The sequence below is a fragment of the Microcebus murinus genome, chromosome 8, assembly GCF_040939455.1.
Source record: "Microcebus murinus isolate Inina chromosome 8, M.murinus_Inina_mat1.0, whole genome shotgun sequence".
Taxonomy (NCBI): Eukaryota; Metazoa; Chordata; class Mammalia; order Primates; family Cheirogaleidae; genus Microcebus; species Microcebus murinus.
The window spans coordinates 81964865-81992135 of record NC_134111.1 but is presented as its reverse complement, the minus strand read 5'-3'; the positions used below and the strand labels follow the sequence as shown (position 1 = coordinate 81992135).

At 37.3% G+C, this 27271-nt stretch overlaps 1 protein-coding gene and 1 non-coding gene across 2 annotated transcripts in view; both read left to right on the top strand.

Annotated features, from left to right (window-relative positions):
• The first annotated feature begins 1136 nt into the window (after window positions 1-1136).
• On the top strand, window positions 1137-1240 carry LOC142872830 (U6 spliceosomal RNA). Its single transcript, XR_012920916.1, has one exon. It is a non-coding gene; the product is annotated as a U6 spliceosomal RNA (small nuclear RNA).
• Window positions 1241-3904: 2664 nt separating this feature from the next.
• ACADL (acyl-CoA dehydrogenase long chain) overlaps window positions 3905-27271 on the top strand; it is a 34905-nt gene continuing 11538 nt past the window's right edge. Inside the window, exons 1-8 of the mRNA XM_012751490.3 lie at window positions 3905-4162; window positions 9587-9742; window positions 12488-12625; window positions 13482-13646; window positions 18784-18850; window positions 20773-20937; window positions 23585-23686; window positions 24689-24802. Of these exons, the coding sequence (XP_012606944.1) occupies window positions 4086-4162; window positions 9587-9742; window positions 12488-12625; window positions 13482-13646; window positions 18784-18850; window positions 20773-20937; window positions 23585-23686; window positions 24689-24802 (984 nt within the window). The 5' untranslated portion in view covers window positions 3905-4085. The remainder of the gene's footprint in view (window positions 4163-9586; window positions 9743-12487; window positions 12626-13481; window positions 13647-18783; window positions 18851-20772; window positions 20938-23584; window positions 23687-24688; window positions 24803-27271) is intronic.

The following is a 27271-nucleotide window of genomic DNA, read 5'->3' as shown; positions in this document are numbered from 1 at the left end:
CGTTGACATGTCAATTAATAAAAGCATGCCTTGTAGAACTTTCTTGTAAAAGATGTGGCAATATTTCTGCAAGAGAAGTATAAATGCCTCTAAGGGTTCATGAAATCCTGGGTGATTTGCCTAAATTATCTGGATAGTTTGTTTACCTCTCAATTCATTTTAGCACGGCTAACTCTGCATTCAGGAACATATTTGTTCTCATTTCACAAAAGAAATCATAGTGGTGTTACTAGCGGGCAATTGTCCTCTCTTCTTGGAGTTTGGAGACAAAGAATTGAAACCAAAGGAGCAAAGCAAAGTGAAAGAAGCTTATTTAGAAGGTATGCTTCCAGCCATGGAGGAGAACTGCCAAGAAAGATTAGCAAGCTCCAGAAGGGCAGGTAGGAACAGGCACACATCCCAGCAGAATTGTGGTATCGAGGGGGTCCTGAAACCAATGTCTCAAGGATACAATTCATGAATGCTCAAGTCCCTTGTATTAAATGGCATGATATTTACATATAACCTACATACATGCTCCTGTATACTTAAATCATCTCTAGATTATTTATAATATCTAACACAATATAAATACTATGTCAATAGTTATACTACATTGTTTTTTATTTATTGTTGTATCATTACTTTGATTTATTTATTGAAATATTTTCTTTTTTTTTTCTTTGAGACAGAGTCTCATTCTGTTGCCTGGGCTAGAGTGTTATGGCGTTAGCCTAGCTCATAGCAACCTCAAACTCCTGGGCTCAAACAATCCTCCTGCCTCAGCCTCCTGAGTAGCTGGGACTATAGGCATGTGCCACCATGCCTGGCTAATTTTTTCTATATATATTTTTACTTGTCCAGATAATTTCTTTCTATTTTTAGTAGAGATGGGGTCTCTCTCTTTCTCAGGCTGGTCTCGAACTCCTGAGCTCAAATGATCCTCCCACCTCGGCCTCCCAGAGTACTAGGATTACAGACGTGAGACACCTCGCCTGGCCTTTTTTTGAAATATTTTCAATCCAAGGTTGGTTGAATCCTCAGATGCAGAACCTGCAGATTCAGTGGGCTGACTCTGCTTCCTCTGATATTAGAAGACTTAGGATTTCTTACATTACTGTATTTCGTAAGGATACTGGCAGTAATTCTTAATGTCTGTACTTGCTTCGGCAGCACATATAAAATTGGAATGATACAGAGAAGATTAGCATGGCCCCTGGGCAAGGATGACTTGCAAATTCACGAGGCGTTCAGAATAAATAAATAAATAAATAAATAAATTTTCCTAAAGTCCCTGGAGAAGTCTTTCCCTCTGTCATGTACATGGGCACGCCTGACCCTACTCACAGTCTAGAAACACGTCTACCAACATAACTTGATTTGAGGAGTATCACAAAGGCCAGCATGCCCCAAATATCTTCTCTACAGTTCTTCCTCAGCACCATCTTACTTGACCAGAAATATCACTATTAGAGCCAATTATTTGAATGAGAAAAAAATAATTTTTGTCTAATTGATTACAAAGACCATTGTTAAAAGTCACCATGCAAGACCTGAAAGAGTAGAGAAAGCTTGTGAGTATGTTAAGTGGAGGACAATAAAAGCAGTTCATATTTTCTGAGTGTTGTGTGCCAAACTCTATGCTGTGCACCTTACATGGAACATCTTGTCCAACATTTCACATTCTTTGGTGTTCAGAAGTCATCTGTGAGACTTGTTATCTACACAGAATCTTGTAACTCATCATTGAATATTCTGATTCAACAAGTGCTATTGCTGATAGTAATTCTCAACAACCATACTAAGGCCCACTGAAGTGTTTTTATTATTATTCTCATTTTTCAGAGGCTCGGCAAGACCATGCAGGATAAGGGTTCTGTGGTATAATATGAAATATATTTGGTCTTTGTCCCTGGCTCCTGTCAGAGTTCCTAAAAATTTTTGCAAGTTCTTGAGTGTCAGGAGTATCTTTAGTTACCCATAACAAACCCCTATCATACACCTGAGTTTATGCTAATGCAGTGACTCAGCTGGGGCCTCTAGATAGACGCAGATGGGACTTGTGTCAGAAAAACAAGTGATTAAAGGAATAGAAGGTTGGAACTTTTAGCCCCACTTACCAACCTCCAGGACAGGTGAAGGGTGGTAGGGTAGAGATTAAGCTCTATAAAAACAAGGGGATTTGATGAGCTTTCAGGTTGCTGAAAGGTGTTGCTGAGGTGTTGGGAGGGTGGCAGGCCAGAGAGGAATGGAAGCTTCACAGCCCCAACCTCAATACCCTGCCCTATGCATCTCTTCCATCTGGCTGCTCCTGAGTTATATCTTTTATAATAAACCCGTAAATGCAAGTAAAGTGTTTCCCTGAGTTCTATGAGCCATCCTACAAATTATGGAACACATGGAGGCAGATTGTGGTAACTTCAATTTATAGCCGATTGGTCAAAAGTATGGGTCACAATCTGGGACTCACCATTGGCTTCTGGAGTGGGGGCAGTCTTGTGGGATTTAGCCCTACTTGCTCAGTCTGTGGAATCTGACCCGATCTGCAGGTTGATAGCATGAGAATTGAATTGAATTATTGAACACCCAGTGTCTGTTGTAAAATTACTTGGTATGTGCAAGAAAAACTCCTGTACGTTTTGGTGATCGGAAATGAAATGGAGTGTGTTGAGTACCAGCAGAGAGAAAAAACTTTCTGTCTTTTCCTTTACAGGCCCCTTATTGCCCCACACTGGTAGGTTACTTGATCAGCTAATTATCACCTTGTGTTGGGTCCCATGAAGCTAATATATGAGGTAGAGATGGCAGGCTGGCAGGTCTAGCATTCTAGCAAGACTGATGGAGTTCTGTGTTCCTTCTGTCAATTAAAAATGTTCACATTCTTCTAATTGTTTTTTGTTTCTTTTTTGAGACAGAATTTCCCTCTGTTGCTGGCTAGAGTGCAGTGGCATCAGCCTAGCTCACAGCAACCTCAAACTCCTGGGCTCAAGCGATCCTTTTGCCTCAGCCTCCTGAGTAGCTGGGACTACAGGCATGTGCCACCATGCCCGGCTAATTATATATATATTTCTTTTTTAGTTGTCTAGCTAATTTCTATCTATTTTTTTAGTAGAGACAGGGGTCTCACTCTTGTTCAGGCTAGTCTTGAACTCCTGAGCTCAAGGCAGCCTGCCTTGGTCTCCCAGAGTGCTAGGATTACAGGCGTGAGCCACCGCGCCCAGCCTAATTGTTTATAATTAAAACTTTCTAAAACTTTTTATTTGTGCCTTACCTTGAGTTACTTGTTAGTTGTTGATTTCTAAATGTCTCTCTTTTCACTTTTACCCTGTCAGGCCCATGATAGCTGTCCTTGACTGTTAGAATGGCCTTAATATCCTGCTTAACCTCCTCAGACATCCACTCTGCACATTGTTCAGAGTTCAAAAACCTTCAGATATTTTCTATTACAAAAAAAGAATTGTGAATCTCAAGAGGTCAGACTTTATTGAAATGAACTGTAGATTATTAAACGATTGATGACCTGAGTAAAACGGAAATGGCAAGATACGAAATCAAGGAAAGCTACATTGCGTTTTCTATTTGTATATTATTTTAAATTTTTTCATGAAGTAGCCGCTACATTTTTCAAGAACAAATGATAACAGCACAATTTTTTGAATACAGTGTTTATATAGTTGTCTATGTGACATAAACCAGTTTCCAATGTTACAAAATAAACTTCACGTAAATTCTTGTGGTTATGTATTTGGGAGCCTTTGGGGGACTCCGCAGCTCCCATCTGTTGCTCGGAGCGGTTCGGGACCCTAAAACGGTTAGGAACGGCTGCTTAGATAAGTGTGAATGCCGCAGGGAAAGGCAACAGTCCCTCTTTCAGAATCCCGTGACTGACAGCACTCGTGAGAGGGGCGTGTTGCACGGGCCACACTCCGCCCGCGGGCCGCCCGGGCCGCGGCTCCGGAAGGGCGCGCACAGCGCGTTGGCCGCCGCCCGCGGGACGTTCGCTCGGGAGGGCTGCAGGGCAGGACGGTCCCCGCCCAAAGACGCAGAGGCACCGCGGGATCCCGGAACCGCGCCCGTCGTCCCTGCCGCCCCTGGTCGCCCCTGCCATGGCCTCGCGCCTCCTCCGCGGGTCCCTGCGCCTCCTGGGCAGCCGCTGTGCGCCGCGCCCGCCGCCCGCCGCGAGGTGAGTGCCCGCCGGGGCCTGCACTCCGGGCCGGGAGGCTGCAGGGCAGGGGCGACACCGGCCGTTTCGGGGGCTTGGAGCGGGGGATGCCCACTCTCAGGTCCGGGGACAGTGCCGAGCCTTGTCCCCCGGCTCCCAGAACCTGGGTGTGACTGGCTCCTGCCTGCAGGGCAAGGGGTGTCGGCCGTGCAGCCCCCAGAACTGACAACCCCCACACGCAGAGAAAGATTCGGCCAAACGCCCACTCCGGGGCCCCAGTCCAGCCCGCCGGGTTCGGCGGCCTTGCAGGCAGACCCGGGAACCCACACTGTGCAGAGTTCCCGCAAGTCTGGGGGCGAGGGGTTGGTGGCCTCCTGGGCGCAGCTGCCAGAGCTGGGACTGCGACCTTTGTCCCAGTTAGAGCTGTGACAGGCGGTGGCCGCCGCGTTTTAGACTCGTGCCTGATAGTGAACTTGAGAATTGGACTCACGCGGCACGGACCAGAAGTGTCCAAGACAAGTAATCCGGGATAGAAATGACTTGGTGAGGGAATTAACTGGCAAGGAAATTAGATTTATTAACAGATCCTTTAGCCAAATGCGGAGGGGTGAAGACAGAGTCTTAAATGTCTCGGTGACTATTAAAATGTTGTTTACAATAAGATTAAAAGCTTCAGATACCAAATAAAGCATAAAATCCATTGAGTAAACAAACTGGAAGAACTGAGGGTTCATTATTTAATAACGATAAAAGGACTAGTAAATTAGGTAATTACACCAGCGTTGTCAAGTACTGAAAGACACTGTAAGAGCTGGGAGAGGGACAGTCTACTCTGCCGGTTGGGAAGGCTTCACCAAGAAGGTGATATTTCTTTAGGATACACATATTTTAATAAATTCTTCCCTGGGACATCATAAAACAGTAATCCTCAAACTTTTTGGTAACAGGACTCCTTTATGCTATTAAAGTTAGAGGACTCCAAAGATCTTTTGTTTATGTAGATTATATCTGTCTATATCAATAGCAATAGGTGTCTTACAAAACTGAGAAATTTTACAAATAATTTAATTCGTTAAATGTAACAATAACAGTCCAGGCATGGTGGCTCACGCCTGTAATCCTAGCACTCTGGGAGGCTGAGGTAGGAGGATCAATTGAGGTCGGGAGTTAAAGACCAAGCTGAGCAAAAGTGAGACCCTCCTCTCTACCAAAAGTAGAAAAAATTAGCTGGGTATGTTGGCGTTGGCCTGTAGTCCCAGCTACTGGGGAGGCTAAGGCAAGAGGATTGATTGAACCCAGGAGTTTGAGGTTGCAGTAAGCTATGATGATGCTACTTCACTCTGCCCTGGCCACAGAGCAAGATTCTGTCTCATAAATAAATAAATAGTAACAATAATAAGCCCATTACATGTTAACATGAATAACATTTTTGTGAAAAATAACTTTTCCTCAACAAATGGCAAAAAGTGAAAAGAATTACATTGTTTTACCTTTTTGCAAATCCCTTAATGTCTGCCTTAATAGAAGTTATTTTGGTTAAAATATGGGAAGAGAATCTACCTTCATATAAAGAATATTGGAAAAGGGAAGACCTGAGTGCCCCTGTGAATGGGCCAAGGACTGTAGTTTTATTAGAATAGGCTTCTTGAACTTTAATATATTAATATATATTATGAATTACTTAGGGATGTTGTTACTAGTACAGATTCTTTTTTTTAATTTTTCTTTCTTTTCTTGAAAATTTGAGTAGGTAGTAACTAGTGCAGATTCTGATTCAGTAGGTCTGGGATGAGGCCTGAGATTGTATATTTATAACCAGCTACCAGTTGTCCTGGTGGAGATTGTTTTCCTTTTAAAATGTAAATGAGGCTTTAAAAAATTAGTTTTATTGTCTTAGGGGAAAAAAGCCAATTTTTTTCAGTATAGTTTTCTTGTCTTTAGACTAAGAAATAGATGGCAACAAATTTGCTGCCAAGTGTTTTAATTTCCCTCCCACTGCATATTCTCTCTTAACCAGCTTTGACCTGAAAGTCTTTTGCATTTCTTTTGCCTTCCTGTGTCTTCATGTATTTTACTTAGAAATATTCCAAAGATTTCCTTAACACAATGTGGGCTATAACATTTCAAGATCTAGGCAGACTTGAATGAAAATTCCGACTCTATTATTCACTCACTATGTTGACAAATAAATGATTCAGTGTCCTAGAGCCTCAAGTTCCCAGTCTCAGGATATTTTTTTCCTGAGGAAAAATCTCAAGTATGGAAAATCTGTGTGAACAAATAGGTACTTTGTAGTTTTATTTCTACTAGCAAGAAATTAGAACCATCATTTCAATTATAAAGATAAAGTAGATTTTAGTTTATTGGCTGCAACATGACAGTGGTCTGCAAGGCCCCCTGCGTGTCCTGGTCCCTGGTTATCTCTGACCTCTCACCTACTACTCTTACCACACAATCCACCCCAGCCACACTTGGCCTTCTTGCCCATTTGATCACAGACTTTGCTCTAGTTCTTTTGTCCTAATTTTTTTTGTTGTTCTAGAAATATGCATGGCTCATTCTGTGACCTTCAAGAGTTTGGTCAGATCTCACCTTTCTAGTTTAACCTACCCTGACTGCGCTATTTCATTCTGAAACTTCTGTCCCTCTCTTGCCCCAGACACACACTCCTGATCCCTTCTCTACTTGTATATTTTCATATTAGTGATCACCTTTTAAGATATTATATTATTGGCTTATTTACTGCATTTATCATTTATTATCATTCAGTCTCCTCTTGGTAGAGTGTAAGATTGAAGGCAGGATCTTTGTCCTCATCTTAGTCCTTTGTTCATTATTGCATTCCAAGTTACTAGGTAGAACAATGCTTGGCACAGAATACGTATTCAGTTATTTGTTAACTAAATGAACGAATAAGCCATTAAAATGATGATTTGGATAACAAGAGTATAGTAATCAGAAAAATGTTTATGAAGACAAAAAGCAGACCAACTATAAAAACTGTATTAAATGTTCACAGCGAAAGGTTATCATTTAAAAGGCATCTCAGATTATATTAACAAAGCTCAATTAAAAGTTGCATATATAAAAGATAAGCCTAGGGCAAAACAACACTAAACCTAGGGCAACTCTGGCTGCCATAACAAAATACCATAGACTGGCTTGCTTAAACATGCAGTCCCCAATCCCTGGGCCACAGACCAGCACCAGGGTCCATGGCCTTTAGGAACAGGGCTGCACAGCAGGCCGTGAGTGGTGGGCAAGCCAGCAAAGCTTCATCTGTATTTACAGCCACTCCCCACGGCTCTCATCACCCTGAGCTCCACCTCCTATCACATCAGTGTTGGCATTAGATTCTCATAGGAGCACTAACCCTACCATAAACTACACATGTGGGGGATCTAGCTTGCAGTCTCTTTATGGGAATTTAATGCCCGATGATCTGAGGTGGAGCTAAGGTGGTGATGCTAGTGCTGGGGAGTGGCTGCAAATACAGATTATCATTAGGAGAGAGGTTTGACTGCACAATAAGTGTAATGCACTTGAATCAGCCTGAAACCCTCCCCACCCCCATCTATAGTAAAATTGTCTTCCATGAAACCAGTCCCTGGTGGGAAAAAGGTCAGGGGCCGCTGACTTAAACAACAGAAATTTATTTCTCAGAGTTCTAGAGGCTGGGAAGTCCAATATCAAGGTGCCAGCCAATTCAGTTCCTGGTGAGGGTTCTCTTCCTGACTCGCAGACTGCTGCCTTCTCACTGTCTTTTCTTTTCTTTTCTTTTTTTTTTTCTGAGACAGAGACAGAGTCTCACTCTGTTGTCCAGGCTAGAGTGCCGTGTCATCAGCTAGCTCACAGCAACCTCAAACTCCTGGGCTCAAGCAATCCTTCTGCTTCAGCCTCCCAAGTAGCTGAGACTAGAGACATGCACCACCATGCCCAGTTAATTTTTTCTATATATTTTTAGTTGACCAATTAATTTCTTTCTATTTTTAGTAGAGATGGGGTCTCATTTTTGCTCAGGCTGGTTTTGAACTCCTGACCTTGAGCGATCCTCCTGCCTCAGCCTCCCAGAGTGCTAGGGTTACAGGTGTCAGCCACCATGCCCGCCCTTCACTGTGTCTTCAAATGATCTTTGGGCATGAATGTAGGGGTTGGTGGGGAAGAGAGAGGGGAAGAGAAAGAGAAAGACTGAGAGACTAACTCTTCTCATAAAACCACTAGTCCTATCAGATTAAGACCCTACCCTTCTGACCTCATTTAACCTTAATTAACTCCTAAAAGCCCTATCTTTAAATTCAATCACATTAGGAGTTAGGATTTCAGTGTTTGAATTTTAAGCAGACATAATTCAGTCCATAGCATTAAGCAAAGACAAATAAATAAAACTAGAACCAAATAACCCATTTTAGGGGGAAAAAATGAACTGTTTAAAGACTATGCGGTGTAGCCACACCTCAACAGCTATAAAAAAAATAAATAAATAAATAAAAAAAAAATAAAAATAAAGACTATGCGGGAAAAAACCCTTTAAGTCTACTTTGAGTAACTATATTAACTAGGTCTTTTCTGGACAAAGACTAAAAAAGAAAAGAAGAAAAAGCACGGTCCAAATAAGGAAGAGAGAAAATGAAATCAGAATTTAATGTAAAACAGAAAAATACGTCTTGGTAATATTTTAATATATGATAAAAAATGTTTTAGATGTGAGCTTGAGAATATACAAAGTGGTACACAGATTTTCAAAATTCCTTTCAGAGGTACCTCAGGGGAAAAAAATCAGGTCATTGGACTAAAGGAACTACAGGGCAGTCTCATATTAAGCTTGGTGTGTATGGGGGTGGATCTTGAATAATCCCATGGGAATTCTTACGGAAGTTGGTTCACAGATTGGCTGTGATGTGTTGATAACATCCATCAATGTTAATGTGTTGATAACATCCATCAATGTTAATGTGTTGATAACATCCATCAATGCAGTTTATATTTTGTCTACTTGCCATTTGAAATTTTATGATTCTGGATAAAATACTAGTTTGGGAGGGCTTGTATTATTTTAAACATTGTATATTACACAAAAATGTATCAGTATTATTCTGTCATACTATTTGAATTTTACATAATTTAAGCAATGTATCATGTAACACTGTTTCACCTCAACTCAGTCCTGTGGTTAGTTCTAGGTATTGTCTTCTTTATGGATTTGGAGGTGGAGACTGAGATGAATAATGATAAACTACTTCTTAATCCCAGCTAGGCAAGGTAGATCCCATCAAACATAGTGATGCTCATATCTGAACTCAGGTTTATCATATTTCAAACTCTTTCTACATCCTCTAAAATGTCTCTGGAAAAAAAAAATCAGGGTTCCATGCTGTTCATTGGCATTAATTTTAGTATTGAAAAGTAACAATACTCTTAATTTACTTAACGCATATATTTTTTTAGATGTTCTCATTCTGGAGGGGAAGAACGACTAGAAACTCCTTCTGCTAAAAAATTAACAGATATAGGAATTAGAAGAATCTTTTCTTCAGAGCATGACATTTTCCGGGAAAGTGTAAGGAAGTTTTTTCAAGAAGAAGTGGTTCCTCATCACTCAGAGTAAGTGACACATTTTCCTTTAATGTAATATAAAACAGTGTTTACATACACTATGAGTACAATAAGACTGTTTCCTACAAGGCTGTATGTTGTATAGAAAAAATCCTATGTTCACTGCTTTATTGACATTTTTACTGCTCTTCACCATAATACTGTAAGATCTCAGGATTCTTATGTTAGTTCGGAGCTTTCTAAATGAATTTTAAAATGTACAATACAAAAATAAGAAAGTTTGAAAATTTGCAATTTAATCTAAGAGTGGTATTTTTGAAAACTATGGTTAAGTGGCAAAAAAATACTAGTCAACTTGATGGCCTTTCTTTCTGCCTCATGAATTGATTAAAATATGTAAAAGCTCAAAAGGCTGACATAATACAAATTTTGACAGGCAATTAGCTACTTCTAATCATTTTTACTACTGGATATTTCTTGATTAATTACTGATTATTGACCCCAAATCTGTCATTTCCTTTATCAGTATTATTATTATTATTTCTGTGATTGATTCCAAAAAATGTCACTTCTTTATTCAGTGCCAGTACAGATGCTCTTTGACTTAGAATGGGGTTACATCCTGATAAAACCATCCTAAGTTGAAAATATTGTTAGTTGAAAATGCATTATTATTCTGTTAACACTGTTTTATGTTATTATTTTAAAAAACACAAAAATTCTCAGCACTGTTACTTTGTTAGAAACAGAAATTAAAATATTTATAAAAACAAAGAGAGAAAATGTTCAGGAATATCATAGGTTTGTGAGGTTTGACACACCTAACCTACTGAACATCACAGCTTAGTTTAGCCTAACTGAAATGTGCTTAGAACACTTACATTAGCCTACAGATGGGCAAAATCATCTAACACAAAGCCTGTTTTGTAATAAAGTATTGAATATCTCATGTAATTTATTAAATACTCTACTGAAAGTAAAAAAAAAAGGCCATACGAGTCCTAGAAGTATAGTTTCTACTGAATGCATATCACTTTCACACCATTGTAAGTCAAAAAGTTGATAAATCAAACCATCATAAACCAGGGATTGTCTTTACTTTACAACATTTAGAATTGTTTTTAAATATTATTTTAAAACAGCTTTCTTTAGGTTTTTACTAGTGCTTTCTTGGTAAGAATGACCAAAATTAGCTAAACTCAGAAGCTGTGACTAGTTTTTGGTAAAAAGCAACTATCTCCTAAAGACAAGAGAGACATGCTATACTTTTCTATTGGAGAATCTCTTTTGTTTATTTTTTTACTGCTTTTACATTTTGTTCCAGGGCTGGACATGGTGACTCACAGCTGTAATCCTAGCACTTTGGGAGGCCCAGGCAGGAGGATTGCTTAAGGCAAGGAATTTGAGACCAGGCTGAGTAAGAGCAATACAAAAATTAGCCAGGTGTGGTGTCGAGTGCCTGTAGTCCCAGCTACCTAGGAGGCTGAGGCAAGAGGATTACTTGAGCCTAGTAGTTGGAGGTTGCAGTGAGCTATGATGATGCCACTGCACTTGGGCAACAGAGTAAGACCCTGTCTCGAAAAAAAAATTTTTTTTGTTTCAGAAAAAATTGTTAAGAAGAGCTTAAAGTAAAAATAGTAAAAGTTGACAAATTTTGGGTCAATAATAAAAATATTTCCAAAGCTACTTGAAGCAACAACTACATTAAAACACATGTGATAATCAAATTATTTTTTAAAATTTCTTATGGTATCTATATCTACTTTCAATCAGTATTTTAAAATACCTCATATCTTACTAACTATATCTACCACTTAAAAAAAATTCTCACATTTTTTTTGGTCTCCAACTAGCCATCTGTTTCTTCATCATGCCATTCTCTCTTTTTTGGGGGTGGGGGAGGGTGAGTATGATTTTTTTTATTGTTGAGTTATAAGATTTCTTTATATATCCCAGACAGTCCCTTATCAGATATCTGATTTGAAAATATTTTCCTCCATTCATGGGTTGCTTTTTCTTTTTTTAAGAGACAGAGTCTCAGTCTTTTGAGGCTAGAGTACAGTGGCCTGATCAATCATAGATCACTGCAGCTTTGACCATGCCTGGCTAATTTTTTTTTATTTTTACTCTTTTAGAGATGTTGTCTTGCTATGTTGCTCAGGCTGGTCTCAAACTCCTGGACTCAAACAATCTTCCCACCTCAGCCTCCCAAAGTGCTGGGATTACAGGCGTGAGCCACTGCGCTCAGCTTTCCACTTTCATTTTTAAAGGACAAAAGCTGATGTTACCTAAATATCTAATGTTTTCAGAAGTTCCTTTGACAGAGCTATGCTGCAAGGTGCTTCTGCTCTCCTGTTATTCCTATTTAAACTGTAATGAGGTTGCCTACTTTGTCAGCTTTGATATGCTTGTCCCATAAATTCAGCACTTTAAGGAAATATGCTGAAGAGAATTACCTTTACAAGTCAGGTTGGATTAATTCCCATAACCACATGACACAACCAAGCTTGTACCATCAGAGCACTAGCTTAGCAAAACTACATCAGTGATTACCAGTGAGTATAATTTTCAAGTCTAATAGTCAAGGTTGGGAGGAAGAAGTGGCAGATATAAAAAAGTAAAAAAGAAAAAAAGAAGTATAATAAGAGTCAGATTCAAGTAGAAGTGTATGGCCAGTGTCAACAGTTACTTTAAATTAAGAGGACATTTTTGCACAAAATCATTCATAAATTCAAAGTTGTGGCCATTTAAATGATACAAAAATATTGATTTTAAAATATTTGTCATTTGCAGATGGGAGAAAGCTGGAGAAGTGAGTAGGGAGCTTTGGGAAAAAGCTGGAAAACAAGGACTGCTTGGTGTCAACATTGCAGAACATCATGGTGGTATTGGTGGGGACTTGTACTCTGCAGCTGTTGTTTGGGAGGAGCAGTAAGTATAGAGACATTCGAAGTTGAGTCTTGTTTCATAAGCATGCTGCTCACCTTCCTGAGATGATTTTTAAAAACAAAATGCTTAATCTTCTTGGACAATTGAAAATTCAGTGTAAAATAGAAGAGATTATAATAAAAATAGTTGCTGTGTTAGGAGAATACAATTGTAGGTTATTGCTATTTTAAAATATTTTATCTCTTAATTCATTAAATAAGTGTTTATTTAGCTTTGTTAGGATCACTGTTATTATGATAGAACCAGAAATTAAAAGATTAGTAAAATCAAAAAGAGAAACCATTCAGGAACGTCATCATAGGTTTGTGAGCAGGCAGGCTATTATAACACAATGTGATTAAAAACTTTAATACTTTGTTGTTGTATTAGTCATGTTTTTTTTTTTTATTTCGGCATATTATGGGGGTACAGATTTTAAGGTTTCAATAAATGCCCATCCCCCCCTCCTCCCACAAGTCTGAGTCTCCAGCATGACCATCCCTCAGATGGTGCGCATATCACTCGTTATGTATGTATACACCTGCCCCCCCTACCCCCCCCAATACCCTATTACTGTAGTACCTATGTGTCCACTTAGGTGCTACTCAGTCAATACCAGTTTGCTGGAGAATATATCTGGTGCTTGTTTTTCCATTCTTGGGATACTTCACTTAGTAATATGGGTTCCAGCTCTAACCAGGAAAATATAAGATGTGCTATATCACCATTGTTTCTTAGAGCTGAATAGTACTCCATGGTATATATATACAGTCATGTTTTAATTGAAAATCAAAGAAACTGAAAACAGAATAAAATACCTATTTTGTGTTTTAAATTTTCTTCTTTTTTTTATTCTAAGATCATATTCAAATTGTACAGGCCCAGGTTTTAGTCTTCATTCAGATATTGTCATGCCCTATATTGCAAACTATGGCTCAGAAGAACAGATTAAACAATTCATCCCCCAGATGACTGCAGGCAAATGTATTGGTGCCATAGCAATGACAGAGCCTGGGGCTGGAAGGTAAGTCAAAATTTAGTTGGCTTTGAATTCTTGGAAGCCCTTACATTTTCTCAGTACTTGGTTTATGTAAGACTCTGAACTGGGTGCTGGGAAGAATACAAAGATGAACACATAATTCATGACCTCAAGTAAAATTCCAGTAGGAAAATAACAATAAAGTGGATTTTAATATGTGCTTTGTTTGAGATATTAACATAGCTTTATGCAAATAAAACGGTGGGGTATGAGTTGAATTTTGAGCATGATGAAGTGAGGTGAGTCACATGTAAATGTCAAGCAACTTGTCAAAAAGTGTATTTAGAACTCTGGAGTCATGGTGCAGTAGCAACAGTTTTAAAAGTCTTTCATAGACTGGGTGTCGTGGCTCACAGCTGTAATCCTAGTACTTTGGGAGGCCAAGGAGGAAGGATTGCTTGAGGCCAGGAGTTCAAGACTACCCTGAGCAACATAGAGAGACCTGTCTCTACAAAAAAATAAAAATTAATTGGGTGTAGTGGCGCAGGCCTATAGTCCTAGCCACATGGGAGGCTGAGCCAGGCAGATCACTTAGCCTAGGAGTGAGACATTTCAGTGAACTATGATTGTGCCACTGTATGCTAGCCTGGGTAACAGAATGAGACCCTGTCTCAAATCATACATACATACATAAGTCTTTCTTAAATAAGCAAGAATTGATGCAGTGGGAATGAATAAGATCATGTATTCAGTCATTTCCTGACTATTTAGTAAGTGCCTTTAATGTGTCAGGTATACAATGGTGAGCGAAACAGATGTGGTCTCTGTACTTATTGAGGAGAATGACAAGAACAAGCAGACAAATACATTTGTAATTATAAATTATGATAAGTATTGTGAAGGAAACTGAGTGCTATGCTATAGACTAATGGTATGTTTGTGTTTAGTGGGAGAAGGAAAAACAAATTTAGACATAAATACTAAAAAAGGCCTTTGAAAAGTGGTTGTATTAATATTTAAACCGAGATCCCATGAATGAAAAGAAACCAGTTATGTAAGAATGGGGGGAAGAGCTTCCACATAGCAGGACTTGATCCTCAAGGGGACAAGCGGAAGGACAAAAAAGGGACCAAGGAGTAACCTGTGGGGATTGTTTCATTTAGAACTGTGCAAAAGAAAATGGAGCAACAGAGAGACAGATTGAGAGTTTGAAAAAAGTCTAGACATGTGCTGTCTGTTGTAAGTGAAAAGGGAAGTCAGTTGGAAAGGCAGTAGGATAAGAAGGAGTTAGTAATGTTGAGAATGGAGAAGAGTTCATGGCAGGCCACTGATGATCTTTTCATTGTGATTTCAGTAGCATCGATGGGCAGAAAACTTTAAAAGGGAGAAAGGTGGTTATTGAGAAAACAGAGGGAAAGAATACAAACTAATCTAATTGGGTGGTGACAGGAAGTGTAGAGAAGAGAAAGTAGTTAAAGAGAGCAACGCCTCATGGGCCAACAGGAAGCAGAGAGTGCAAAAGAAGAGTGTAAAGATGCTGCCGAAGTGTAGTACAAAGAAAACCTAGGATTTGTTTCTGCGAAGGTCAGGCCCTACTGATTTATGGTGATAAATTTTTTTTGACAGTATTATTTATTTTTACATTTCTTAATATCCAATGGTGTCACTTTGGCAACTTGCTAAAATTGTATTTATCTTTTCAAGATATAAATCTATAATTATAGGCAAATACTGATACTTTGCCAAAGATAAAAGGTTTTTGTTCACTTCTGTTGCCTAAATAATGTGATCTAAAGTAGAAATTTAATATTCTTCCTTTGGTTTTAATTTCATTCTCTAAGATAACTGGCTGGCTGCCAGTATTCAGATTAAATTTTGTTAGCTCTGTGATCAGTATGTTCCAGTTCTAACCTGCTGCATGTTAGCTTTTACCTAGAAGCAAGAGAATAAATGAGATCTTGATTTATGTCCAACTTACACATGCAAACAAAAGCTCATCTGATTTTTGTTTAAACTTCTCATCTGTGGTTAGGTATATGTAATTAAGAAAGAATGAGAATGGAGAAAATAGGCAGATTATGGGGGAGGGAAGGTCAGTGAGACTCATGGGAGGATAGCAAATCAGTCAGATATTTAGAGAGACGAGTAAAGGTAAGAATGCAAGAACAGAGAAAAGCTACAGAAGAAGAAGAGCAATAGAGGGTTGAGGAATTATGATAAGAAATAAGGAAAATCACATGGGAGGAAATGAATAGAGAAGATGGGACATGATTCATTTTGTCTGCCCTCAGATAGTTCGGCCACTGTCTGTATTCATGCTTTGATTTGGCCTACACAGAGAAAGGCTGAAATTGCTGGAAAATACCCAGAGTTTCACTGCCTTTCCCCTTCCCTGTACATAGGAGGCTTCATTATGTGCAATTGTGTTTAATTTGTATGTTACTTTAGCATTTTATAAATGTTTTCATGTTAATTTTCTTATTTGGCTATTATAGTAATCTGTCTGGAATATAGAGATATTGTGATCTCTATATAAAGGGAAGAAAGAAAATGATAAATGAAGTATTTTGACCAAGTTCATAGAGAAAATTCATGCCTATGTTGGAGTCAGAGTATTCTGACACCAGCTGTGTGATTTTGAGTAAAATCTCTGAGCCTCAATGTCTGTATCAGTGAAATTGAGATAATGATACTTAGTAGGATTATTGTGATGATCAGAATTCTTAGCACTACTAAGTAGCATAGTTTTAAACAATTTTTAATATTTCATGTTTACCCTTCAAAAATGTAAGAAAGTCTATGTCATTACCTTTGTATTTTCTTTGATATGTCCCTTTGTAGAATTGTTTTTATAAACTATGTACAGACTTTAATAACTGATACTTTATAGTTTTGATGAAAATTATGATGTTAGACTGCAACGGCATTCAGCTTTAAAATGTCCACTATTGATATCCACCCTTTTGATGATAATCAGGCTACAGATTGGTTCACATATGTCTGTCATTTAATCTGTCTTTCATATAGGTGGCTCTATGTTATGCAGTCTCCTCCTGAAGCTTACCTGTGATGTTTGAAGTGATTAGATGTGTAATGAATAATTTCAATTCATGTTTCTAATATCTTGGTGTGTTAGAGGTCCTCAAGACCACTCCCAGGTTCAATAATTTGGTAGGGGGACTCATAAGACTCAGTTTATATTGTATCATGGCTACGATTTATTACAGTAAAGGATTCAAAGCAAAATCAGCCAAAGAAGTCTCATGGGCAAACCATAGAAAACCAGGAGCAGTTTCCAAGAGTTCCCTCCCAGTGAAGTCACAGAGGACATGCTTAATTCCTTCAGCCACAAGTTATAACATGTGTGAAGTATTGTCTACCAAGATGCAGCTCATCAGAGACGCAGTGCCAGGATTTTACTGGAGACTGATCTCATAGGCACCCTCTGCCTAACATGTGCCAAGAGTTGAGATTCCCAGAAGGAAAGCAGATATTCAGCATAAACCACATTGTTTGCACAGTTTAGACACAGTAAGCCCCTCTTATGAGTTCTGAAATCCAGTCTCTCAGATGCCGGCTATAGGCGACATTGCAACAGGCCTTTCTAAGAGCAGCAGTCTTGGGTTTGCTTTATTAACTCTTTTCTGTACACTTGGCATTTGTAATAATGTAATTCAACAAATGTTAACTGAATGCCTGTTATTTGCAAAGCAATATGTTAGGCACGGGGCAGATGGACACCATCTTGATATATACCATATCCTTAGGAAGCTTGAGTCAGATAAGTGGGGTAGCTGGGAAAAATAATACACTTTCATTAATAACTGACATTCAAGGTAAATACTCTAAGAGAGTATATTAGTTTACTTATAGTTTTTGTGACAAATTACCACAAACTTAGTGGCTTAAAACAACAGAAATTTATTCTCTTACAGTTCTGAAGGCCACAAGTCCAAAGTCAGTATTATTGGGCCCAAATCAAGATATCAGCAGGGTACATTCTCTCCAGAGGTTACTGGAAGAATCCATTCCTTGCCTCTTCTGTCTCTTGGTGGCTGCCAGGATTCCTTGCCTTGTTGCCTCATCACTCCAGTCTTTGCCAGTGTGGTCACATTGCCTTCTCTTCTGTCTGTGAAGTCTCCTCTGCCTCTCTCTTATAAGGATGCTTGTGATTGTAGTTAGAGCTCATCCACATAAAACACGATAATCTCTCCATGTCAAGATCCTTAAATTAATCACATATGCAAGACTCTTTTTCCATATATGGTAACACAGACTCCTAGATTAGGAACTGATATTTCTGGGGTCATTATTCAACAAATACAAAGAGTAACTTAAAAAAAAGTGCTATGGAGTATAAAATGTAAAGATCACATACAAAAGGAAGAATCAGAAAAATTTCACAGCAATAAGTGATGTGGACTATTTATACATAAAGCTTTTTGTTTTGGGATGCCTAAGTGTTTAACAATAGGGGATTGCTTTAAAAAATGATGATAAATCCAGATGATGACATTCTGTGAAGCTAATAAAAATTATAGAAAAACATTAGATATTGTTAAGAGATCAAAATCCATGTAGAATTGTAACTTCATAAAAATACATATGTGGGTACATCTATGTCCATAGGAAAATATTGGAAGGATACATTTTTAAAGTGTTCGTTCCAGGAAGTAAAATTATTTTTAAATTATTTTTCTTCTTTGGAATACGGCCTATATTCTTCATATTTGAGTTACCAATATTTGTTTATTTTATATTTAGAAAAATAACCTAGTCTACTTTTAGAGCAGGTTTGTTAAAGAAAACGGCATTTGAGATAGTTTTTTTAATAGGTAAACTTTTGATGAATAAAGATAGGGGAAGGAGCCAAGGTATATAAAGGCAGCTAAGTACATGTTGACACATAATCTTGAAATGTCATCTGAGTCCAACCACTCTATAAAATCTGGCTGGTTTATCTAATCTTAATAATATATTTATTTGTATAAGTGATTTATAATATAAGACATCAGACATAATTTTTTATTGCAATTGTGTGAATGTTCCTAATATTAGACAATTTTTATAAGGTCATACCAGTTTGAATAATCTTATTACATACATACTTACATGCATTTGTACAATTTAATTTTTACCAGTTGATGAATTTTTTTTTTTTTATCTTTTCTTTCAATTACAGTGACTTGCAAGGAGTAAGAACAAATGCCAAAAGGGATGGAAGTGACTGGATTCTGAATGGAAGCAAGGTGTGTAAACAGGGAATTCCATAGCCCTTCTCTCCAGAGTCGTGCCGTGGATAACAACATCTCAAATACTACTCAATATTGATTATATTAAATCTAAGAATTCACACAGAAATTGAGTTTAGTTGTTTTGGAGACAGAAATTTACAAGATTTATATTGCATAAGATCTGTGGTAGTCTCTTCTCTGTTCCATTTTGCATGTCCCCTCACTAAGATGGCAAAGGTTGTTTTAGCTTCCAAGCAGCCCTTATCAAACCAGAAAAGGGGAATGGAAGGCTCACATTGCCCAAATATGAGCAATTGGGCAATGTAATGAGAGAAACCAACTCCATTTTATACCCCAACTATTTCAAATGGAGAGAGATAAAAACAGATCATTTGACTGCAGTTTGATAAATGGTAAGATCATGATGAATTCAGGGTGCTGTGGGAGTGTTTGCCTGGACAATTTGGGAAGACTCTTTGGACAATGTGGCATCTGAATTTAGTCCACAAGGATGAGTAAGATGCATCATAGGCAAGTTGAGAAAGGGCCTCCCAAGTAGAAGAAACAAGGTTTTCAAAGACCTGTATGTCAGGAAGATCTTGGAATGTAGAGAATAGCAAGTAATTTAGTAGAGCTGACCTGAGAGCAGGGATTGGGGGAAACATGGGACAAGCAATAAGGCAGGAGAGGTAAGCTAGTGCCAGGTTGCTGTGAGTTTTATTTTTATTTTTTATTTTTCTTTTGGAGCTCACAGCTCATTCAGCATCAGAATTCTGTGAGTTTTATGACCTGCTAAGGGTTTGGAATTTATCCTGAAGCCTATTAGGAGCTATTCAACCTGTATGAAGGTGACAGGATCAGATTGTGTTTTAGAAAGATATCTCTGACATCATGATGGATGATATGGTTGTAGAGATACGAGTTGTAGGAACTTAAACAAGAAATCATGAGGGCCAAAAATAAGGTAATGGCAATTATAAGAGCGCCGAATCCTAGCCACTAGACCACTAGGGAACTTGGTAATGACAATTGAAATGAAAGGAAATGAATAGATCCAAAAAGTATTAAAACGGATTGGAAAGAACTAGATGCAAAATTGAATATGAAGCAGAATGATGGCATGATTTATTGAAACATTCACTGAGATAAGGAAATAGTTTGATATTCAGGATTGGATAAGAATAGGAGTGGGAAGGAATGTGTTCTGCCTGTAAGTTATCAGGTGGAACTGTCCAGAAGAAGGTAGGTATACACATCTAGATCCTAGCAAGAAATGTGGCTTAAAGACTTGTAGTAATCAGCATGTAGAGGGCAACTAAAGCCATGAAAGTAGTTCAGATGACACAGAAAAGATGCAGAATGAAAAGTTAATTATTAATATTTTCTCTGGGTATATTTCATTTTCTGAATCAGTATTATCTGATAATTTATCTTATGTAGTTTGTTATTTCTTTCTTCCTTAATCGTAGTCTGTTATTTAGGCCATTTTGAAAAAACGAGGCCATGAATTATAAAAAACAAAACTAGGCCTTTTCAAAAACTGAAAAATCAGTACAAATACTTTAATAATAGTGTCATTTAGAGCAGATTCTCTTTTCTTATTGTATCTTCTTTCTAAAATAGAATTTATCATTTTAAAAGATGATTTGGTTTTATTTTTTTAAATCTCTATTAATTATTATTATTATTATTTATAGTATTAGTAGTGAGAAGAAAATGTATAGGGTTCATTCTTTGAAGCATTGGGTAATTTTTCCCAGATCCTTGATAACTTCATGTGTAAATAATCAACCCTGCAAATACTCGGATAGGGTAATGAGAGAGGTATAAAGCATACCTTGTCTGTTTTAGTATTCTTGAGTATGCCTCCCCTAATCATAACTTGCCCATGGATCTGAATTACTGTGGTGCATTACAGTGTACTTGGGGTTTTGCAGGTGTTCATCACTAATGGGTGGCTAAGTGATGTTGTGATTGTAGTAGCAGTCACAAATCGTGAAGCTCGCTCTCCGGCCCATGGCATCAGCCTTTTTCTGGTGGAAAATGGAATGAAAGGATTTATCAAGGGACGAAAGCTACATAAAATGGGATTAAAAGCCCAGGTAAGTAATAATATAGATCATATTTGGGTAATAATTGAGTTTACTATTAATCATCTAGAAGATTTATGTAAAGAATTACATGTGGCACAATTATACCTTCCTATGCTGAATTGCTAAAATATGCTTTTCAGAAATAGTAATGGAGATTTATTCCCATTTATGCCACTGTATCTCTCTCTGGTGGTCAGCAATGGAAATAAGTCAGGATATTTTGAGTATCTGCTTTAGAAATGGCAAAATTAATGGTAATAAACCATCTATTTATAAAATTTATTGAAGAAAATTGTGAAGAACAGAAAATGTTTTTTCTATACATTACCAAAAACATATGTTTTACTTTATATGTATTAGAAATCTTTAGTACCTAGTACCTAGAGAATTGGACAATATTATACACAGAATGACAGTATATTGCAGTGAGAAAGCTACAACTTTTAGAATCAGATGAACCTGGATTTGAAATCTTGTTTACCATTTACTAGGCTTCCAATTAACCACTCCAATTTGGCTTCCAATTTGTTGGTTTTTTGGTTTTTTTCTTAAATTGAAATTACAGTCACCTCATTGGGTTATTGTGAGATTTTTATTATTTTTTTTTATTTGGTTGTTTTCCTTTTTTAAATTTCAGAATATTATGGGGGTACAAACATTTTGGTTACATATGTTGCTTTTCATCGCCCATACCAGAGCTACAAGCATGCCCATTCCCTAGATTGTGCACTTTGCACCCATTAGTTATAAATTTACTCATCCCCTCCTCCCCCTCCCATTGGCCAACATCTGACCAATGTTACTATCATATGTGCACATACATGTTGATCCTTAATACCAATTTGATGGTGAGTACATGTGGGGATTGTTTTTCCAATTTTGTGGTAATTCATTTAGTAGAATGGGCTCCAGCTCTATCCAGGATAATACAAGAGGTGCTAGATCACTATTGTTTTTTGTGGCTGAGTAGAACTATATGGTACACATATACCACATTTTATTAATCCACTCATGTATTGATGGGCACTTGAGTTGTTTCCACATCTTTGCAATTGTGAATTGTGCTGCCATAAACATTCAAATGCAGATGTCTTTATTACAAAATGACTTTTTTTCTTTTGAGTAGATGCCTAGTAGTGAGATCGCTGGATGGTATTTCTATTTTCAGTTCTTTGAGATATCTCCATATTACTTTCCATAGAGGTTGTACTAATTTGCAGTTCCACCAGCAGTGTAAGAGTGTTCCTGTCTCTCTGCATCCACACCAGCATTTGTCGTTTTGGGACTTTTTGATAAAAGTCATTCTCACTAGAGTTAAGTGATATCTCATTTGATTTACATTTCCCTGATGATTAGAGATGTTGAGCACTTTTTTTATGTGTTTGCTGGCCATTATTCTGTCTTCTTTTGCAAAGTTTCTGTTCATTTCCTTTGCCCACTTTTTAATGGGGTTATCTGATTTTCTTCTTGTTGATTTTCTTAAGTTCTATATAAATTCTTGTTATCAGCCATTTATCAGATATGTAGCATACACATATTTTCTCCCATTCTGTAGGTTGTCTGTTTGCTCTAATGATTGTTTCCTTGGCTATGGAGAAACTTTTTAATTTTATCAGGTCTCATTTGTTTATTTTTATTGCTGTTGTGATTGCTTTAGGGATCTTCTTCATAAATTCTTTGCCTAGGCTGATGTCTATGAGAGTTTTCCCAACATTTTCTTCTAGAATTCTTATGGTTTCATGTCTTAGGTTTAAGTCTGTTATCCATAGTGAGTTGATTTTTGTAAGAAGTGAAAGGTGTGGATCCATTTTCAGTCTTGTGCATGTGGCTATACAATTTTCCCAGCACCATTTATTGAATAGTGATTCTTTTCCCCAGTGTATATTTTTGTCTGTCTTGTCAAAGATTAGATGACGATATGAAGATGGTTTTATATCTGGGTTTTAAGCCCTGTTCCAAAGGTCTATATCTCTGTTCTTTTGCCAGTACTATGCTGTTTGGGTTGCTATAATCTAGTAGTATAGCTTGAAGTCTGGTAGACTGATGCCTCTCAATTTGTTCCTTTTGCTTACGATTGCTTTGGGTATACCACATCTTCTCTGGTTCCATACAAAACATAGAATTATTTTTTTCTAGATCTGTGAAAAATGATGTTGGTATTTTGATAGGGATTGCATTGATTCTGTAGATCACTTTGGGTAGTATAGACATTTTAACAATATTTATTCTGCTGATTCATTAGCATGGTAGAGTTTTCCATCTGTTTACATCCTCTATAATTTCTTTTCTCAGTGTTTTGTAGTTCTCCCTATATAGTTCTCTCATCTCCTTAGCTAAATATATTCCTAAATATTTAATTTTCTTTGATGCTATTGTGAAGGATGTTGCATATTTGATTTGATTTTTCAGCTTGACTGTTATTGGTCTATATGAAACCCACTGATTTGCATGCATTGATTTTGTATCCTGAGACTTTGCTAAATTCATTTATCAAGTCCAGGAGTCTCTTGGTTGAATCCTTGGAGTTTTCTAGATATAATATCATATCATCAGCAAAAAGTAAAAATTTGACATCTTCTGCCCCAATTTGGATACACTTGATTTGGGATATTGGAAAATTTAAATAAGGTAATTCTCTGTTTCATTGGTCTCTTAGGATACTGCAGAACTATTCTTTGAAGATGTACGGTTGCCAGCTAGTGCCCTACTTGGAGAAGAGAATAAAGGCTTCTATTATCTCATGCAAGAGCTTCCACAGGTCAGAATTGTTTAAAGATTCCATCTGTTGATTATATATTCCATCTGTTGATAATGAACTGAAATAGAATAATATAGAACTATATAAATATATGCACACAAAATTTGTGAAATAGCCAATCATTTGAGTATTAAAGTTATAATAAAAGTATGAGTTTTATAGGCTAGATAAGTAAATAACTGAACTCAGGGATATTTAATCAAAGCTTATAAAGTGAGTAGGAACAATAGGTATTTCAGTTCCTTGATTCTTTCTTAGAATGATTTTAGCTTCTTAACTGCAAATCAAGAACTTTTAGCTCTTTGTAAGGAAATGTCACCAAAACATTTGACAGTTTTTAAATACCAACTGTGAATCAAAAAGAAAAGGTGTTAAGTTCAGACTCAAAAGTTTTAGCTACATAGGATCAGTCCCCAAGCAGTTTTTGGAATGTGGTTGCCAAGGGGTCATTGAGCCTTGGATGCCAGTGTAAGTGAGTACACCTGCCTGGTGGCTGCTTTGCCATGGGCTAAACATGGACTTGGGAACAAGGGCTAGGAACACTGACACTTAAATAGAATATGAAAATCATCAGCATGATGGAATTAAACTGACTGAGGCTACTTTTACACTAATAGATAGAATTTAACCTGTGTATCTTAAAAATGTTAATTTCTGCAGATACATTAAGTTACATTGGTACATAGAGATAAATTTAAAAACTGTGAAATTTCTTTACTCATATACGAATAAAGAGAAGAGGGGATTAAATAAATTACATACATATAATAAAGACATGCATTCATAAAAATAAAGGATTTACTTTACACAGTTATCCTTACAGATATGTCAAAATAATCTCATACACCCCTGTCGGAGCCTTTTCTTATAAAGAATTGAGAAATAAATTAATCTTTAAGAGTTTATTATAAAGATTATTTATGTGATTTTTTCTAAATGAAATTGAGTGAAAATCACTTGTATAATTAGAATAATGTTTAAGACCCAATTTTTATATTGTAGGAAAGGCTGTTAATTGCTGAGTTGGCAGTTTCAGCCTCTGAATTCATGTTTGAAGAAACCAGGAACTATGTTAAACAAAGAAAAGCTTTTGGGAAGACAGTTGCCCACATACAGGTAAGCTTGTCATATGGTTTAATATTAGATGATATCAGTTTACTCATCTGAAGTGGGTCTAATGTAAACAAATTTGGGGTAGTTTTCATATAAGGTGAAAATCACGAAAGGAGGGAAAGTAGAGACTAAGACAAGAAGAGGGCCTAGGACAGAGTCCTTGAAAAATACTACAAGATTTAAAGGTGAAATACAAAAGGCAGAGATTACAAAGAAGAGTGGGAATGAATAGTTAGAAAGGAGAAAGCAAATCAGGAGAGTGTTGTCACAGAAGCCAAGGAGGAAAGGGGCTTGCATGTAGGAGGGAGTGGGTCCAAATACTGCTTCAAGGAAAAATAGGATGAAGGGTGCTCTTTGGCAAGATTATTTGGTAAGAGTCATTAATGGTGGTAGAGTTGGGGGGGGTGACAGGTGAGAGTAGAGGAATAGATGTGAAAGTAAAGATTCTGATGACAGGCAACTCTTTGCTGAGTTTGGCTGTGAATGGTAGTTGAGAGGAAGGATAGCAATGGAAGAGGGGAGAGGGTGGGGAAGGATTTGGGAGTCAAGAGAGATACTTGGGGGTTATTAACTTTTTTTTTTTATTATTGTTAGGATGGGAATACAAGAGAATATTTTGATACCTAGAGAAAGGATTTAGTAAAGAGGGAAAGATTGTAGATGTGGAGGGGATAATCAGCTGCACAGGGTCTTTGAGAAAGGGTAAGGTTGTGGGTACTGACACATGTGAAAAGATAGACTTTCCCATCTCCGTAGGAGAGATGTTCCTCCATTGTAACAGGAAGAAAAGAAGAAAGGAAGGGTGTGGTGGTTCAGTTAAATGCATAGCTCTGTTGGTAGAAAACTACAAAAGTTCTTTTCAGAAGACTTCTATTTCCTTAAAGAACAATAGAAAAAGTTAGTTCTTGAAGGAAAAGTGAGTGAAGGGGGCATGGAGGTGTCCAAGGAGAGCGAGGAAAGTCTGAAACCCTCTTCAGAGTAAGAATGAACTAACTAGAGAAACACAGTTAGCTTGCTGGCAGTGTTGAGGACCCAGATGAGGTTAGTGATCATGAATGTAGAGTAGTACCCCCTTTTTTGCATATCAGCTTTACTATCAGGGTTTAGCTGCTCATGTATAAACACAGAAGGTAGATGATTATGTTTATGTTTAAGGTTGGGTTTTGCCAGGAAGTTTAAAGTATTTGCAAAAGAACTCAGTATATGGTATCCACAATCACCCAACATGTCAATTATTAATAAATTTTAGACCCTCTAGCTTCTTCTTAAATGAAGGAATGGTTTATAAGCAGTGCATTCATCAAATTGGTGAAATATCTCACCAGCAAAATATCCTGGAGTTGGAATACTACTTAAAAAGTTTTACATAGAATGACTTTGGCTGAAGGGGTTTGTGAAGGGAAAGGTAGAAATGATACACCTTGGAAGCTTTTCAGGACCAGCATTATGGAAATTCTGTTCAAGTATGGCTTAAGTCCTAGCACAGCTACTTGAATCTCTGTAGTCTAGGCAAGTTGTGTTCTCTCTCAGAAATGTTCTTCTATTTGTAAATGTATGAAACGTATTTGATTTGTAAAATTGTAAAATCTTACCATTATGAATCTTAAGATTTGTAAAATTTATTTACAAATAGAAATATTTTCCTACTTGTGACTACTATCAGCGGCTACCTCATAGGGTTGCTGCAATAATTAGATGGGATAATGTACAAAAAGTGCTTGGAATATTGCCTAGCAAAGTAAGCCGTCATTAAATTTAGCTTTATTATTATCTTTCCCTTATGTAATGTCTTGTTTTATTTTCTTCCAATATAAGGGAACTTGTAATCAATTTTTTCCTCTTGTTCCTGATATGGTCCATCTCTATGTCATTTTTGGAACTATTTGCTGAATATATGGTCATCAAATTGACTTTTCTCCATCCTGAAAAAAAGTCTTTACATCCTAACTTTCTTATTGACATAACAGACCTAAAACAGTTGTTCTGAATCTCTAAAAATGAAGCACACAATCAAGAAAACAGTTTTAAAAACAGTGTGATTTGACTTGCCTAATGTTATTTCCTTAAGAGCAAGGATGTTATACTTTCTATTTCTTTTAATTTATGGATCACTGATTTACACATATCAGTGGTCCTCTATAACTGACTTTTCCCTCAAACATTTAGAAATGTTGGGGATGGTGGGTGCACAGTGATTGGTGGCATAACTTGTATAGTGCCCTGGAGGACAGTGTTGTTAAATGTCCTGTAATTCAGAGATAGCTTTTTACTACAACTAATTGTTTCACTCAAAACACCAATAATCTCCCATCAAGAAATACTGACATACGTGATGTATTCCTTTTTGTTTCACTGAGCAAGTGTATATTAACCAATATATACTTATAAGGGTTGTAAGGGTTACGTACTCAAATGTAACTTGATAGGTATGACTCTGGAAATACACATGATAGGCTCCTTACAAAATGAAGG